Below are 15593 nucleotides of genomic sequence, written 5' to 3'. Positions count from 1 at the left end.
CTTGTTCTTCTTCTCCCGGGAGAAAGAAAAAAAAAAAAAAAAAAAAAACTCATGTACTCACTGCTTCATCAGCTTCCCTTCTCAGCCGACATAGTACTTTACCACGTCGTCGCCATACCACCGCCTCCCGACGTCCTCGTGGCTGCGGATCCACTTGCGCAGCTGCGACTCGCCGAGCGCGTCCCAGCGCGCGTCCAGGAAGCTGGATACCGTGTCGGCTGTTTTGGTGGTGGTGGTGGTGGTGGTGGTGGTGCTGCTGCTGCTGCTTTTGTCCACGTTGTTATTTGCGTCGTCGTTTTCCCGCTGTCGACGCAGCGTCCGCACCGAGAGCGGCATGTAGGATCGGATTTCTGATACCGTCATGTCCAGGGGAAGGCCTTGGAAGAAGGGGATGCTGTAGCGGGCGGGTGAGGAGGGGAAGGGTGCCTGTTCTGGTCAGGGGGGTTTCTTGGAGGTGAATACGATTCGCGCAGCGAAGAAAGACATGGGGGTTGGCTAGAATTGCAAGTCAAAGAAAAAAACGTGGACTGTCGTTTTGAGACTGGTTGGCCAACACGTGATATCAAGCTGAGCTAGACAAGCAAGACAACAGCAACTCACCGTAACTCTATGCACAGTGGCCTTGACTGCGCCCTCGGTAGCCGCTTCAAACGCATTTCCGAAATTGACTACAAAGGTTCCGTCGATGGGTGGAGCGGGTATCCACGTCTCGCCGTCGGCGGCCAGCACCTCGAGTCCGGCTTCCTGGCCAATCTGCAGGAGGAATGTGAGCCAGCCGCTTGAGTCCTTGTGGGCGCCCACGCCCTGGCCGCGGTTGCTGCTGGGCGGGTACTTTAGGAGCTTGATGCGATGCTGAGGGGGCAAGTACGTCAGCTTGGTCGACGCTGGCGCTGGCTTGTCTGAGACGAGGCGCGGGTCGTCCGACGACATCTTCCTGTTGTCGGAGCGGAAGAATTGGTCAAACGTGCCCACGGGGATGCCGAAGGCCTCCTCGACCAGATGCACGAACCCGTACGAGAGGGCCTGCAGCGCGTCGTGGTAGGTCTCGAGGGCCTGCCGGAAGCCGGGCAGCAGGGCTTCGGGCGGCCATTGGTTCGGTCCCCGTAGTCGCCAGTACAGCTGCGAGAAGTCGCGCGTGGAGCCGCCGTTGCTGTTGGACGAGGCACTGTTCCTCCTGCCTTCGGCCGCCGGCTTGTACACGACGGGCAGTTCGGTTGCAAAGTCGAATTGCTCGCGAAGGTCCTTTTGGCCCAGGGTCGTCTCTTCGGCGAAGCCACTGTAACCGAGAAAGTGCGGCGAGTTAAGCTTGGACAGGTCGGCCTTGATGTCACTGGGCAGGTCGAACAGGGCTGGCAGGCGGCTGGTCAGATGGGTTATGGTGGAGTTGGAGACGCCATGGTTCTTGATGTATAAAAAGCCAACGTCGAACAAGGCGTCGCGCAGCTGGTTGAGCAGGGCGGGGCGCTGGGCCGGGTCGTCTGCCAGCGCTAGGTCGAGGATTGGGAGATGAGCTGGGACAGAAGGGCCCATGATGGATCACTGAGTTGACGTTGAGAGGTGGCTGACCCCCTGGCGGACCTGTATGCTGCTAAGGTAGTGGTAAGAGGAAAAGCAGCCATGACTATGACGTGCTTGGACAAAGACTGGGCTAGCAGCAGGAGTCCGGGTCGTCTCTTGTATGATACAGGAACAGGTTGCCGTCCGCCTTGCCCGGTCGGTCCCCAACAAAACCACGTCCGTCACATCGTGACTGAGACGCCGAGCGGGAGTGACTCTTGTCTTTGAGCTGCTGACTCTGTTCGGCCCAGGGATCATGTCAGTCGAGACTGCGGACGTCATGGCCAGTCATGTGAGGAGGTCACTCAGCCCTTGATCACGTGTGATAAGATAGCCAGCACCGACCCAAAGTGGAGGACCCTGGTCACCGCCCAGACTCCACTGCTCCTTGACCACCACCCACGACCATCTCTCGTCGCCTCTCTCCACCTCGTCCACTCGCTCTGACTCCGTCATATCCTACGCGAGAATCAGAACTCACGTCCCACGAGCCCACGCCACTCACATCATCCACTCGGAGCTCATCTACGCGCTTGACAGCTGCAACACCATCTCAACTCCGCACATACGGTTGAGCAATCAGCCCCACATCACCGCCCAACCATGCAGTACATTCGCAGCACGCTCAACACGCTCCGCGACACGTACGCGCCCATCACCCACACCTCGACCTTTCGCGCGACTGGCCAAATAACCCCTGAGGAGTTTGTCGCCGCCGGTGACTTCCTCGTCTACAAGTTTCCCTCGTGGAGCTGGTCCGACGCCGCACACCCCAGCAAGCGCGTCTCGTACCTTCCGGACGGCAAACAATTCCTCGTCACCCGCGGTGTACCATGCCACCGGCGGCTGGATGATAACTTTGCTGGCGACGGCGGAGATGAGGGCACCGTCGTCGGTGATGGCTTTGCCGGCGGAAGTGGAGGCGACGACGGTGATGACGGTTGGTTGAGGACTGGAGGCGGCCCCGGCATGGGAGCTAGCCAGGAACGGGCTGCCCGCGACGTTAGAACCGTCGATGACAAGGGTGAGCTGAGTGACGCTGCTGAAGAGGAAGAGATTCCAGACATGGAGGATGACGAGGATGACGAAGAGGCAATCATCCGCGACCCCAAGGCTGGTTCGGGGACTACTGCGTGAGTGATTTCTATTTCACCTCTGAAAGCTCACACTGACATCTTTAACAGTCCCTTGCGCACATACACGCTGTACATAACCTACACTCCCTACTACCGCACGCCGCGCCTTTACCTTAGCGGCTACGTCTCGCCTAGCGAACCTCTCCCACCCCATCTCATGATGGAGGACATTGTTGGCGACTACAAGGACAAGACCGTCACCCTTGAAGATTTTCCCTTCTTCGACGCCGGCATCAAGATGGCCTCTGTACATCCCTGCAAGCACGCTTCGGTCATGAAGGTGTTGCTCGACCGTGCAGACGCCGCGCTCAAGCTGCGTTTGGCCAAGTTGAAAGCTGGCCAAGACGCACAAGGCGTAGGCAAGGAGCTGGGTATGGAGGGCCTGACCGAGCAACTGCAGGGTGTCAAGATTGAGAAGAAGGATTCTGACAAGAAGGACGGCGATGAGTGGGAAGTGCTGGACCAGGCAAGCGCGCCGGCGGAGGAGGAAGAGGTTGCTATCCGAGTGGACCAGTACCTCGTCGTCTTCCTCAAGTTCATGGCGAGCGTGACGCCAGGCATCGAGCACGACTTCACCATGGGTGTGTAATGATGCGGCGCTGTCCATCACAAAGCCGTCGACTTGACATTGCTTCCTCACTACATCTCTTTCCGATACGATAGTTATGATTCAGCGGGATTTGGGCAGGCGTTGCGATGGGTTGCTACGGCCATTAATGTCCGAGCGTGATGGAATTGCCACGTTCTGGGTGATGGGAAAGGCGTTTTCGCTGGCGCACCGGCATTCAGGGCAAGCAGGCAGTCGAGCTAGCAGTTTTAGTACAGGACAGTTGCAGCAGGGCATCCGAGTTAGCGTTTTGAGTATCACCAATAGACATGCTTTCAAAGTCCAGAGTCTTCTCAATATCGGCTGTGAATGGAAGCAGGATCAGATATGCCCGAAACGTTCTCAGATCAGGCGCTGGCTGTAATGATATCATCAAAAGTCTACCCGCTGACCATACTCCACATGCTGTTGAGACAATTCATAAATCATACCGCATCAAGTCCCGTCGTATCACGATGGACAGAGGCCGTCGAGTCCATCAATTCATTCATCGTCGCGTCATGATCATAACCGCGTGACTCATTGCAAAGGTTGTTTCCGCCACAGCGGCAAGGGCGGCGGGCTCTCCCGTTCAACCCCTGCACGGTTTGCGTCGCTCTCCCCCTTTTTTATCATTATTTTTTTCTTTCTCGCGCTTTCGAGGGCCAGAAAACTTGTTCTTCCCCCCTTTCAATTGAGATTTCCCAGGAACACTACAAGCACGGCACAGTATCTGCGGAACAAGTTTGTCAGGCACGCGTCCATGATGATGGCAAAGGAGCGCAAGGGGAGGTTGGAAAACGAGTGTGCGCATTGTAAACGAGTGACTGATAACTGACTGACTCGCTGACTGACTGACTGACTGACTGACTGACTGGTTGCTCCCCCGAATAGATAGAGACAGACTCGAACAATTGGATGTACAGTATAGACAGATGGATGCGGCTCGCCGGCTACAGTGGGTACAATGTACACAAGGAGACTTGACCGTGAGGTCGCCCATTTTCTTCTTTTCTTGGGACACGTGTAGGGACAGACATATGGCGAGTATAGATGAAGAAGAATGCTTGTTTCCAAAAAGAAGATAGGGGGAGCCCAGACAGAACGTACAGAACAGCAAAACAGCGCGAGACTGACGGACAAGAGAGAGAGAGAGAGAGAGAGAGAGAGAGAGTATGCGTATGACATGCAGGAGAAAAGAATTTGCACAGAACAAAGACTTACGCAGCAGTTGCAGCAAACACCTCGTGGCGCCTGGCCTTTGTGAAGACGGACAAGGCCGCAGAAAAGACGAGCGTAAAGGCCAGGATGACCAGGATCTTGACCGTGCCCGACTCATCCTGCATGAAGAGCACAACAACGGGCGCCATGAGCAGCGCCACGGCCACGATGGTGATGAGGATGCGCGCGAATGTGTCGATTCGGTGCTTTGAGTACAGTCTGGTCTCCTTAGCGCTGGTGCTGCGCCGTTGCGCGGGGTCTGAGAAGGCGAGCTGATGGGACAAGCACTCGTCAGTTGATGTCGATGATGAGGCGTTTAATTATGAAAATGATCTTACCTTTGCCATGCGGTCGGGCAAAAGGGGCAGAAAGAAGTCCTCCAAAATTGCGTCGAACCACCCTCCTTCTTTGGGGTCAACCAGCGCGACGAGGTCCGGTGCGGCTGTCTGAAACTGGTTTTCCGCGTCACAGAGTGGGTCGTGGTTCCTAATCCAATGGGTGACGCTCGTAAAGTTGCGATGCGTGGCTTGGGGCAGCGAGGCCATTTGTCTTGTGCGGATAACAGCGTCGTCTGGATGTCATGAATGCAAGTGTCAATGAACAAGACCTCCTGGTGGTGTTTGAATCTGTTCAATGATTACGTACCATACTCCTTCAACTTTTCATCAATTAATTGGATCAGTTTCGCGCGCTCCATGCCGTTGGTCGCATCGTCGAGCATGCGAGACCGGAGACAGCGCTTGTTTTCTGGGTCCCTGTCATCTTGTCTATCTAACGCGTGCAACTGAGATTCCAGTTCTCGCAGCTCATCTTGTCGGTACAACAAGACTCGGTTATGAAGGAAGCCGTATCGACGACAGAGGAGGAAGTTCTCGTCACTGTTCAGCATGGCGGCCAGCATTGGGTATCCCTGGGGATGCCAGTCAATGCAGCTTGGGTCCTGTCCATGGCCTTTCTTTGGGCTGTCGAACCCGGTTGCTCGCCGAAATCTGTGCCAGGCATTTGGTTTCGGGTCGCGGTCTCCGCTGTCTGCTCGTCATCAGGAGAGAGAAAAACCACCAGATGCCATGGCTGACTTACTGGCTTCGACGTCATCATCTGGGTCTACGAATTCAATCACCTCGGTCTCTCCAGCCTCGCTTTCTTGACTTTGGCTTTCTCGTGGTGTGGTCTCAACGCGCGTCTCGTCGGAGTCGAATGTATCGTGTCTGTCGTTTGCTGGCTTCTCAGGGTCCCTTATCGACGCATAATTGGAGGTGGAAGATGAGGACGAGGCTGATGAAGAGGCCGGCTCAGGTGACTCGAAGAGTGGGGGCTGTGTTGTTGGCAGAATAGGGACGACGTTCGACAACATGGTCACGAGCTAAATGGATGGGACCGAATCAGAACCATGAAACTCCAAATGAACTCCAATGCCACAGAAACAGGTCAGAACAGACTGGAAGTTTCCAGAGCCATATACCGCGAATTGGGGGCGAATAGGGTAAGCATAGCCTCCCCGATGTCTTGCAGGTGCGAGGCTAGATCCGAGGCACAGCCTTGTGCAACTGGTGAGCTGCGGAGGAGCGATTCGTCCTCGACTCCGCACCACATCACAAGGTAAGCGCCGTTGTGAAAGCCACACGGCGGGACCCAGCCACTGGAAATAGAGGAAGCTGACAGGATAGACATGCATTTCCCTCAATTTGAAGTACTTCTAAGCCACCTCTTTCGATTCAATAAAGCAGGTGCATTGACCAATAATTAGAAGTATTACCGATCATACCGGATGTATTTTTCGGGAACTCCTCTGATCTCTGTGTTGCCCTTCTTCAGGACGTAGACGAATTTTTCATTGCGCTCGATGGGTTCCTCTTGAACTTCGAATCCCTTTCGCAAGTCACGCGCATTGCCGTTGTGCTGATATGCGACTTTGTCTCCCTTCCCCCAGAGGGCCGTTTTCTAAGATGATGAGGATCAGATCCGTTTGAATAGGCGACGGGTGGCACGAACCGTTCTAACAGCCGCTAGGTCAACTGTCGACCTGTATTCGGGCGCGTCATCCGCATTTGCCTCCTCCTCTGCGCTATCCCAATCAATGATCTCCTGGTTCTCGGTTTCCATCTCGTAACGAGTCAGCGGCAAGTAAAACCGGGATTTGGCGCGAGCCTTACTTTTTGGGAATTCTGGATCGTCTGGATCGAGAAAGGATTGCAGATTCGAGGCGACTCTGGATCGTAGCCTTGTTCGAGTTTACAGCGCAGTCTCCAGTTTACGCAAGGCTTTATATGTGCAATCCAAGAGCCTCATGGACGGTGACAAACCAAATGAGTGGACGCAACCGTAAAGGTGCTGCCAGATTGCGAGGCTGGAAGTTGGCGGAAAGCGCGTCGGCCCCCAATTTTCAGGCAAACGTGGTGGTGGTGGCTGACTGATCTTGGTACATCCGTGATGTGGCATCCCCCGGCGTTTCCAGCGCAAGGCTCTCCATACAGCATGATTCCCAGTGGTGCAGCGGATATCTTGACCCTATTGATATTTGTGGCCGGTTTGTGGGTCTACAGAGCCTCTTTCGCAAGAACGGCAGACGCCAATGAAAAGGAAATCGCCCCTCAACCATGAGGCATTTCATGGTAAGCCGCCATAAGCGATTCTGATTACTGATTTGTGCCTCCGTAAAACCGCAGTCGAATCGAAAACACATGCTAGCCGCCACAGCGCCCATCTAGTGAACAGCAAATCCCAAGCCTGAAAATTCCACGCGCGAGATGTGTACCGAAATAGATAAGAGAAGTTTGCCGCGAGGCTGAGGAATGGGCTCGGGGTAAATCACCCTTTTCGCGGCCTCTTCAAGCGAGATTCGTCTGGACCGAACGCCAATGGGGGGCTGTCTCGTTTCTTTTTGATCGGGCTCCACTCTGTCGAATCCAAGGTCTCTGCATCCGAGATGCCTTCCAAAGGTGGTGGGGAATTGCACTGGACTGGACTGGCCGCGGGCTCCTTCAGCTTTGATTCCCGAGCGATATCAGTTGCAACACGAACCACTTGAACAATCTGGGGTGTTTGCTCTTTTGCTGTTGCTTCCTCTTCTAGACCCTTCTCAGGGGTCCAGTCGTGCAATTCCGAGTTGCGTCGTGGGAGCGGTCCAAATGAGTTTTGTCGCTGGATGGGACTGATTTGCATTCCATCTTCTTTCTGTCGGTTGATGCGGATTGCCTCTCTTCGGACACGAATTTTCTTCAGCAGTGGCTTGATCCTTTGCGCCCGTATCACATCCTCCATAAAGTCCTGCAACTTTGCTTTCGGTGCCGAGAGGTTTTTGAACTCCATCTTATGCACGTAAGGGATGTACTGCATATGCGATGCCAGTTCCTGCATGATTGATTGATTTGGGACCACTGAGAGTTGGAATCTGAGATCGACAAACACGGGTGAAGACTGCTCTGGATCGGGCGTCATTGCGGGAGTACCTGATTTGGGAGGGAACGGAACGAGCTTAATGTTGCCGTAATTTTTCGAAGAGCAATCGAATAGAAACGGTTTCTTCGGGGGTGGGGAATCAAAGTAGACCTCTCGGTATAGATCAGATGTAGTGAAGCCCTTGAGTTCATGTCTCTTCCGGAGAGTGGTAAGTGCCCGAATGAGGCTTCCTGAGAAGGAGGCTGCGTGACTCGGTCCGAGCGCTTCCTCCTCAGGAGCAACGCCAGAAAGAAGCTCAAATTTGCGCTTTCCGTGTTTGTTCTCGGAAAAGGCTTGGGCAGCATAGCAGCAGTCAACGATCACAAGCGTGTCAGTGTCCGGAAAGTTCAGCGGGCGAAGGAGGTTGGCAGCCTTGAATATCGCTCCGTCTATGAACCCATGACTGTGGACAATTAGTTGAATGTTTTAGAGCAAGGCTTGTCCTCTCATCGAGGACGTTTGGGCCTCCTGATCTCTGTCTTCTTTCGCAATATTGAGAGAGAGCTGGAATGCTCCATGTGCAAACTCTCCAAAGCTTGGAGATTGTGTGACAAGCCTCAGCGTTGGACATGAATACATACCTGATATGCATCGAGTGGCCCTCTTTCCTACCATGTCCTCCATAGTAGATGATGCTCAGCTTGTCGGGCCCGTTGTACTCATTGGCCCACTCATCCAGCCGCGCTTCGAGGCTCCTTGCTGAGAGGGCTGGTGAATCCTGGGAGGATGGAATGGCATATAGTTTGGTGCAGAATCCGTACAGCTTCCTGAACCCGGCTTCGAGATCTTTCGCCTGAAAATTGTTAGGATGAGGAGCCTTAAGCGATATGGTTTGCCTACCTCTTGTTCAAATCTAGCATTGTCGCCTTGCCAGTAGATCAACAAGACGCCGACCTTGGAGTAGCCGGTCGGTCCATTTCCATAGCGGCCATTCAGAGTCTTGTTGAAGGTCACCTTGGCCTGCTTGCGCCGCCTCCAAGCGTCGTTGTCGGAGTCCTGAGTGCTCGTACGCTCTGGAACGGGTGCTACTGAAGTCGGAGTTGGAGGGACTGGCATACTCTCTTGAGGATCCAAAGAATCCATGGTGGATAGGAAAAAGCAAAGGGTCCTGGTACTTGAGCTGGTAGACTGCGCTGGTGGAATTTCCGGACTCAGGAAGGGACTCGGACAGAATTTGGGGCCGCGCGAAGAGCAGCAGCCAGATGCTTTAACGTTTGCGCAAACGAAGGAAACGGAGAGGTGATTCTGCTCCTGGAAACGAACGCCAATGGAGGTATATCTGGAAGAAGCTGGCTGCCATGAACAAACATAGCGTCGGTCAAGCCACCGTAGGCGGTGCGGCGGCTGCTGACGTGCGCCATCATTGGGGGCTGTATCCTTAAGATGTGGAGGGCAGACGGAGGCTGACAACCTCTACAACCCCCATCCACATCTCGGGCACCATCTCCATCAGGTCATGGCTGCCGTGAAGCGAGCTTGCCGTCTCCACCACAGACGCGTGATGGGATCATCTCGGGCTCGTGGTTGTCAAGGAGGCGTGCGAGCGATTGAGCCTTGGGCGCGTTGGTGGGATGGGGTTGTTTGCCGACAGGGAAGGTCAGAGGTCGGCAGCTTATCTTTGTCGGATGTGCGACCAGGATAAGTCAGCGCATCAAGAGAACACGGCAAGACTAACCAAAAGGGGATGTGGCATAAATCGGGGGACCTTCTTTTGCTCTTTGTTTTAACCTTAATTCTACAACTGTCGGACATCTCTATCATTCGGGTCTTCCCTGGTCGTCAACCCTGTTTTTATAGAATCGGATGCCATTGCGCCCACCAGTCCCTTTAGCATGGCACATGCGACTGAGATTTTAGCATCCTTGAAGGCTGTGAATTTTAGGGTATGTACTACTGTTGAAGGACGTCCATTGGAGTTCCTTGCAGGATGCAATCAAAGCATTCGCGCCTTCTTGCAGCCAATCAACGCTACACCGCCAACCTGTTCCAGTCCAATACCTGGACATGCCCACCGGCTCTGAAGCACAGAGCCATTAACACACAAAAACATTACGCGATACCCATAAAGACCGTCGCGGCTGGGCCAGCTCGCTAACCAAGCCCAGCGATTCCAACATGAGAGAGCGTCGTGAAAAGAGTGTCGTGGTATCGTGATCGTAAACCGCAGTTTTTCCCTCCCAATTAGTGCAAGGCGCCGACCCGAAAGATCAAAAAGGAGTGGAGCCATCAACGCCGATGTATGCAAAAGACAACTTCGCAATTCATGCGAAGGCAATGAGACGATGCGGGCCAAAAGGACGTTTCGCTTTCTATGCGCAGTTGGTGCACTTCTGGCACAGGAAAGACGTCATGTTGCTGTAGTTGATGCCGTTGTAGTTGTCGAGTTGGGTCGAGCCGGGGTACTCAATGAAGAGGTCGCCGTGGGTGGTGCAAGTGTCTTGGGTGCTGGAGAAATTGTTAGCACTGGGAATGTCAGATAATTATGGAATACACACTTTGTGATGCGGCAGAGGATTTCATGGCCAGGGGCAAAGGTGAGGACGTTTTCGAAGTAGGGGGCAGGCAGAACGTTGCAAGCGTTGGAGGTGTAGTTTTGGGTGTAGCAGTCCCCGGAGTAGTTGGCGCCCGTGCAGATGGTTACCTGTGGTTGGAACATGTCAGTGGCTTGCTTTGAATGTGGAATTTGGTTTCAGTGGTGACGTACACTGCCTGCTATGGTGTCCTGACGCTTCTCGAAGATCTGTTCCGATGCGGGTGCAGCAGCGGAGAGAGAGACCAGGGAGACGAGAGCGGTGGCGATGGTGGTGAAGGCGTGCATTTTGTGTGTTGCAAAAGTGTTTGCTGAGGTGGAGAAGTAGGCAGGTGGTTGCTTTTGTTTGATTACTGATTAAGTGATTAAAGCCGTGAGATGCAGATGATGATGGATGCTTCTTGGGGGGCGTCGAGTAGTCTTTTTAAATATTGGAAAAGAGAAAAGTAGGAACGACTAAACGGGAAAGCGAGGGCAATGACGTCCCGACAACGAGGAAACGGCAGCGGCCGCTTGGGTCAGAATGCGCGCTAGTAGGGTGCAGATACGACAGCAGCGTTCCCACAGGCAAGGATGGTGGGCAATCAGTCTTGGTTCCGTGGCCGTGCTGTAGCAACGATGGAGCGAGCGTGGAGTAGTGACTGGCGTCCGTGAGCAGTACGACGTAGGATTAGTGGTTGGACGTGGGAGACTAGGAGCCGTCAGGCGTCTGGCAGACCCTCACCAAAGCACTAGAAAAGCCGTACCGATGACCCTGACGCCCCTCAGTTCCTGTTTGGGCAAAGAGGGTGGAAGCGAAAGGCGGGGAATTCGCTTGTGGCTGCAGCACCTGACTGCCAAACGTGGTCCTATTCCCCAGAATCTCTTCTTCAACGTTGAGCTTCAAGAATTCCATTGCTGCAAGAGGCAGGGACCGAGGCAATAGGAATTTGAAAGTAGCACAAACAAACGCAGCTCGGGTCTGGAAAATCCATAGAGTGACCTTGCATGCTTCCGTAGCACAGTCTGGAAGACCATTTTTTCAGCTCATGTACAGTCCAATGTACTCCGCAGAGCCCCACCCGACAACAACACAGCCATCAGCGCACACCGCCAATGATGAAAAGGAAGAGGCAGGAAGTAGGCGTCCCGGCTCCCGATGCTTGAACGGTTCGGCGAGCTGCTGCCGAATATCTTCTTCCTGCTTCGTCGTGTCCCGGTCCCTGACCCTGGTCCTTGACCCACCGGGTTGGACAATAATAGAATCCATGATCACCCGACCGGGCGCCTGTTTTGCTTTTCTTGCTCTAGTTCCAATGCTTAGTTGCACCTTACCTGTACTTGCACCTGCAGTAGTCCGCTGCTCAGCACGTATGTTGAGCACCAATCGCTTGCTCCGACGGTCCAACAGCTACGAAGAAGAGGCTTAGAGGGATGACAGTGTCGCACTCAGCCCTTCGTATAACCGCGCTCGTCGTTGTACCCTCTTTTCGCTCGTTGCTTCCGCACGTGTCCGCCCACCGGTAGTTAAGGCAACTCACTTGATCGAGAGGCGGTGTAACCGTTTGCCCTGCGTTGTCCACCGTCCTCTGTGTCTCGGCCCTTCACAGCCGCGCTGGCGGCGGACGCCTCGCCGCCGCCTCGCCGCCATGTGGCTGGCCAGATGCTGCAGGTGCGGATGCCAGTTCAAGAGGCACGGGAATGCGGTCATCGTGGCGATATGCCATGCTCTGATACGATGGTCAAGTTCTTCGGGAGGTACGGCCACCATGATGTACGTATCTAAGCCCTGAAAGCTCGTACTCCTGCCTGTCCTGCATGTCTCCAAGGCCTTCGTGGGCAGACAGAGAAAGTGACTCCACTGCTGCTATAAAAGACGACCAATATAGACATGGATATAATGTTCGGTTTGCTTCCAGATGCTCGCGATAAGGCGACCTCCTTGGTGTCCTGACCTTCGCCAGATTCTTCATGAATTGTTCTCCGAATTTCTCCAGAATTTAGAAAGAGGCACAGTGAGCCGGAAGTGTAGCGCCGCCACGCCGTCATACAAACGCTTCGCGCTATGCTCGATTGGAATCAACGTGTCGGTGGCTTCTGATGCCGAACGTCCAATTAGAATGACGAGGAAGTCAGGACACGATCATGATACGGGTGAGCCGACACATCTCGCATGTCGCGCTAAACCTGGGGTATTTTCAAGACAGACGTGAGCCGGAGCATGCGGAACCGGGAAGGACATGACAGGTTGGTAATGCGACCAACGCGTATGCTGCAGGTGTCATATGTCTGCGAGAATCATCAACGCAGGTCGTTACGAAAAAAGGCATCTTTGAATAATCAGCCCATCTGATGCACTCCAGCTGGGTATCTGAGCTGTCGCAAAGAACGATTCCGATGACTCCGCCAAGACAGTTCCTCCCAACAACCCCAAAACACAGCAAACGCCAATCTGGACGGTGTGCAGACGGAGCAAGAGACCAACGCCGTGTCCGATAGCCGAGTCATCCCTTCACATGTAGCCTTCTTGGAATCTCTCCATCCCCTTGCGTATTTCTGCCACGATCTCGGTTGCTTCCTCGCGGGTCTGGCATTCAAAGTCATACCGCTTGCTTTCGCGCTCGCGATATACCACCACTCGAAAGCTCTTTGGATGCTTACTGCTGACCTTGCTTCCGACCACGCTGCTGAAATGTACCGTCGTCGTCTTGCCAGTTCCTGCAGCCTTGTTCGTCGCAGCGTTCGCAATCGTCGTATCAGCTGGCATAATGTGCATGTATTCGCCATCCAAGGCGAGCACGCGTGTCGACGAGGAGGTGAATGACATTGGTTGCTTACGTGTCACAACATACCGTTTGTACGGGTTGTTTGACGTAGTGAGCGAAAGCAATGCATCCTGCTTTTGGGCAAGCGGATGCAACAATCCCGTCGAGGAAGCAGCTGCAGCCGTGGCCTTCTTGCTCTTCTTTGGCGTCCCGCCAGTGCTGATGAGCAAAGGAGCATTCGGGCTGGAGCTGCCAGGGGATCCCGAGAGACCGAAAGCTCCATCACCGACAAAACGGCGCCGCGCAAGGTCTAGTTCTGTGCGATTTCCCAAAGCTTCGACAGTGCGGTCAGACGGCGCGACTGTAGCCGTGCCAGACACTTTGAGAACGTATAAGGCTTTGTCGACGTTGAGATCTCGACAAACCCTATCAAAAACTTCGGCGATGTACGTGTCCGTCGTAAACTCAAGGCGTGAGGTGCGCGAGGTAAAATCATCGGAGATATAATGAATCGTCAGTGTGCGAGGAGCCCCTGTCCGAGGAGTCGCGTGCGACACAGGTACTGCTGGAGCATCTAGCAGGTTATTGCTGTCCTTCCGTGGTCCACTTGGGGCGAACGATGGTCCTGTGATCGGGTTTTGCTTGGGCCCAAGAAGACTCGCGGACGTCGGGTTTGAGGAGGGGAGTGGACCAGAGTTTGAAGTTGGCGTCGGGGAGGGCATCTTTTGCAAATCATGGGAACCGCTAGCTTGGGCCTCAGCAGCTTCCCTGCTGTACTCTGGCGTGGTCTTTTCATTTTCCGCAAATTCTCCTGGTGAGGCCTGGACAAGAGCGAATTCATCCCAAGGTTTGTCACGAGATCTTCCGCGTTGAGGCCTGTTGTTGGTAGACGTGAAATCCTGGATTGGCCGGGTCCTTGCAAAAGCAGGAAACTCGTAGTCGACCTCCTCGTCCTCAATCATTCTCAAAACCCAGCAGTTGACGTTCTTCTTTTCTGGAGGGATTGTGGGCTCCAGACCTTCGTCCTGGTATTTGAAGAGCGCAAATCCAATAGCCTCTGCGACTATCACCTTTGTGCCTTCGTCGACAGTCTTTCGAAGTAGAATTTCGTATGGTTTGTGAGGCTTGCTAGACCATGGTGCGTAAATCTTGATGTATAGCGGATGCGGTTCTCCTTCGCCAGATAAGGTACCGAATCTCTGCAGGGGATCTGCAGGCTTGCTCGATTTGGCCTTGAGCGCTTGAGTAAGAGCGCTCACCGGTTGGACCATGCTAATTGGTCTCGCAGGCGGCAGGGTTGGCAAAGCCGTTTGCGCCTGTTTTGTCCTCTTGTTTGGCGACGAGTTGTGCGGAGTGATGGCTGGAGGAATATTTGTCGGTTTTGGCGGCGTCGAACCTAGTGGATCAGCATCAACGCCTAGGAGCGAGTTGGAATCCGCTGTTCCTGCCGCAAAATCCGAATCCAAGTCGCTGTCGTCGGACTGGGCGCCGTCGAGGTCCTCACCGTCGTCCTCCTGGATCTTTTCGGCCAACAGATTGGTAGCCTGCGTTGCCCTGCGCGCATTGATCTGTTTCCTCTTGAAGACTGACGGGTCAAGCTCATTCTCAGAAGACATTTCACTGCTTGTCACCGTATCTCTCCGGGACCTCTCCTTGACAGACTCAAGCGCGCTCAGAGAGCCCCTCCGCGGTGGTGCGGTCGAGTCGGGTGGTTTTGAGGGTGACGTGACCATGATCATCTCCGGGCCTTCTGCCAGGCTTGTTTTCTGCAACGGGGAGGATCCTGCCCTCGTCCGCACCGGCATCTTGGTGAACTTGATCTGTTGCGCTGCGCGTTGCCCATCTCCCTCATCGTCGCTGTCGTCGCTGAGGTCGCTGCTGTCCTCTTCCTCCAACTGTTCCTTTCTTCTCTTCCTCCTGGCATGCATCCCCGGCCCAACAGTTTCGTTGCTCCCCCCTCCTGTCACCATGCCCCCTTCTTCATCGTCATCTCCGAATGCCGGCCCAGTGAGTCCCGCTGACCGAGGCGCTTGGAAGTATTCGGATGCGATTGCAGTAGGAATCGGGGGCGAATAGGTGCGCTTGATATCGGACGTGTTTGGTAGCCAGCCAGCAGCTCGAAAAGCCGGGTTGTTAAGGACCGAAGTGTTTACGCTGATAAGCCTCTCGCCGACGCCATCTTTGATGTGGGAGAGGTAGGCGGTGCGCAACTGGTAGAGGACGAAGCTGTTGTTCAGGAATCGTCAGTCCTACAATTCAATTCATGCAGGGGCACTTGTCCTTTGGTTGAGGGTGCGCTCGTGAGATTGCGTGAGATAAACTTACTCCTCGTTCTGAAGCAGAGACATGAAGAAATAGCGATTACGAGAAGAGGCAAGACG

The 15593-nt window shown here is 54.2% G+C and overlaps 6 protein-coding genes across 6 annotated transcripts; 1 reads left to right on the top strand and 5 right to left on the bottom strand.

Moving 5' to 3' along the window:
* Positions 1-26: 26 nt before the first annotated feature.
* On the bottom strand, positions 27-1530 carry BKA78DRAFT_378124 (uncharacterized protein; the record flags this gene model as incomplete). Its single annotated transcript, XM_066892900.1, has 2 exons — positions 27-426; positions 601-1530. The coding sequence occupies 2 exons, from the start codon at positions 1528-1530 to the stop codon at positions 82-84; spliced, it is 1275 nt and encodes a 424-aa protein (XP_066746551.1). The 3' UTR covers positions 27-81.
* Positions 1531-1940: 410 nt separating this feature from the next.
* Positions 1941-3586, top strand: BKA78DRAFT_309013 (autophagocytosis associated protein). The gene is made up of 2 exons (XM_066887989.1): positions 1941-2690; positions 2742-3586. Exons 1-2 carry the CDS (start codon positions 2161-2163, stop codon positions 3280-3282), a joined length of 1071 nt encoding a protein of 356 aa, XP_066746550.1. The 5' UTR covers positions 1941-2160; the 3' UTR covers positions 3283-3586.
* Positions 3587-5914, bottom strand: BKA78DRAFT_309009 (uncharacterized protein). Its single transcript, XM_066887988.1, has 5 exons — positions 5581-5914; positions 5146-5529; positions 4839-5071; positions 4504-4772; positions 3587-4012 (listed from the first exon to the last, which is right to left on the bottom strand). Exons 1-5 carry the CDS (start codon positions 5852-5854, stop codon positions 3970-3972), a joined length of 1203 nt encoding a protein of 400 aa, XP_066746549.1. The 5' UTR covers positions 5855-5914; the 3' UTR covers positions 3587-3969.
* Positions 5915-8103: 2189 nt separating this feature from the next.
* Positions 8104-9243, bottom strand: BKA78DRAFT_99155 (uncharacterized protein). Its single transcript, XM_066894101.1, has 2 exons — positions 8779-9243; positions 8104-8731 (listed from the first exon to the last, which is right to left on the bottom strand). Exons 1-2 carry the CDS (start codon positions 9019-9021, stop codon positions 8270-8272), a joined length of 705 nt encoding a protein of 234 aa, XP_066746548.1. The 5' UTR covers positions 9022-9243; the 3' UTR covers positions 8104-8269.
* Positions 9244-10247: 1004 nt separating this feature from the next.
* On the bottom strand, positions 10248-10756 carry BKA78DRAFT_293684 (uncharacterized protein; the record flags this gene model as incomplete). The annotated part of the gene is made up of 3 exons (XM_066886243.1): positions 10248-10383; positions 10434-10579; positions 10643-10756. 3 exons carry the CDS (start codon positions 10754-10756, stop codon positions 10248-10250), a joined length of 396 nt encoding a protein of 131 aa, XP_066746547.1.
* Positions 10757-12959: 2203 nt separating this feature from the next.
* Positions 12960-15560, bottom strand: BKA78DRAFT_351002 (stress-activated map kinase interacting protein 1-domain-containing protein; the record flags this gene model as incomplete). The annotated part of the gene is made up of 2 exons (XM_066891084.1): positions 12960-15438; positions 15538-15560. 2 exons carry the CDS (start codon positions 15558-15560, stop codon positions 12960-12962), a joined length of 2502 nt encoding a protein of 833 aa, XP_066746546.1.
* Between the last annotated feature and the right edge of the window lie 33 nt (positions 15561-15593).

The sequence above is a fragment of the Phyllosticta capitalensis genome (assembly GCF_038381095.1).
Source record: "Phyllosticta capitalensis strain CBS 128856 chromosome Unknown BKA78scaffold_3, whole genome shotgun sequence".
NCBI classification, from domain to species: Eukaryota; Fungi; Ascomycota; class Dothideomycetes; order Botryosphaeriales; family Phyllostictaceae; genus Phyllosticta; species Phyllosticta capitalensis.
Note: the sequence above shows the minus strand (reverse complement) of the source record. Positions and strands in the feature narration are given on the sequence as shown.

What these genes read in the sequence shown, in the direction of transcription:
- BKA78DRAFT_309013 (XM_066887989.1), top strand. Translation starts at nt 2,161, where the DNA reads ATGCAGTACATTCGCAGCACGCTCAACACGCTCCGCGACACGTACGCG. An exon ending in GCTGGTTCGGGGACTACTGC is followed by an intron (nt 2,691 to 2,741) that starts GTGAGTGATTTC and finishes CATCTTTAACAG; the next exon opens with TCCCTTGCGCACATACACGC.
- BKA78DRAFT_309009 (XM_066887988.1), bottom strand. Translation starts at nt 5,854, where the DNA reads ATGTTGTCGAACGTCGTCCCTATTCTGCCAACAACACAGCCCCCACTC. An exon ending in TGAAAAGTTGAAGGAGTATG is followed by an intron (nt 5,072 to 5,145) that starts GTACGTAATCAT and finishes CATGACATCCAG; the next exon opens with ACGACGCTGTTATCCGCACA. An exon ending in GTGTTTGCTGCAACTGCTGC is followed by an intron (nt 4,013 to 4,503) that starts GTAAGTCTTTGT and finishes CTTGTTCCGCAG; the next exon opens with ATACTGTGCCGTGCTTGTAG.
- BKA78DRAFT_99155 (XM_066894101.1), bottom strand. Translation starts at nt 9,021, where the DNA reads ATGGATTCTTTGGATCCTCAAGAGAGTATGCCAGTCCCTCCAACTCCG. An exon ending in ATGCTAGATTTGAACAAGAG is followed by an intron (nt 8,732 to 8,778) that starts GTAGGCAAACCA and finishes AACAATTTTCAG; the next exon opens with GCGAAAGATCTCGAAGCCGG.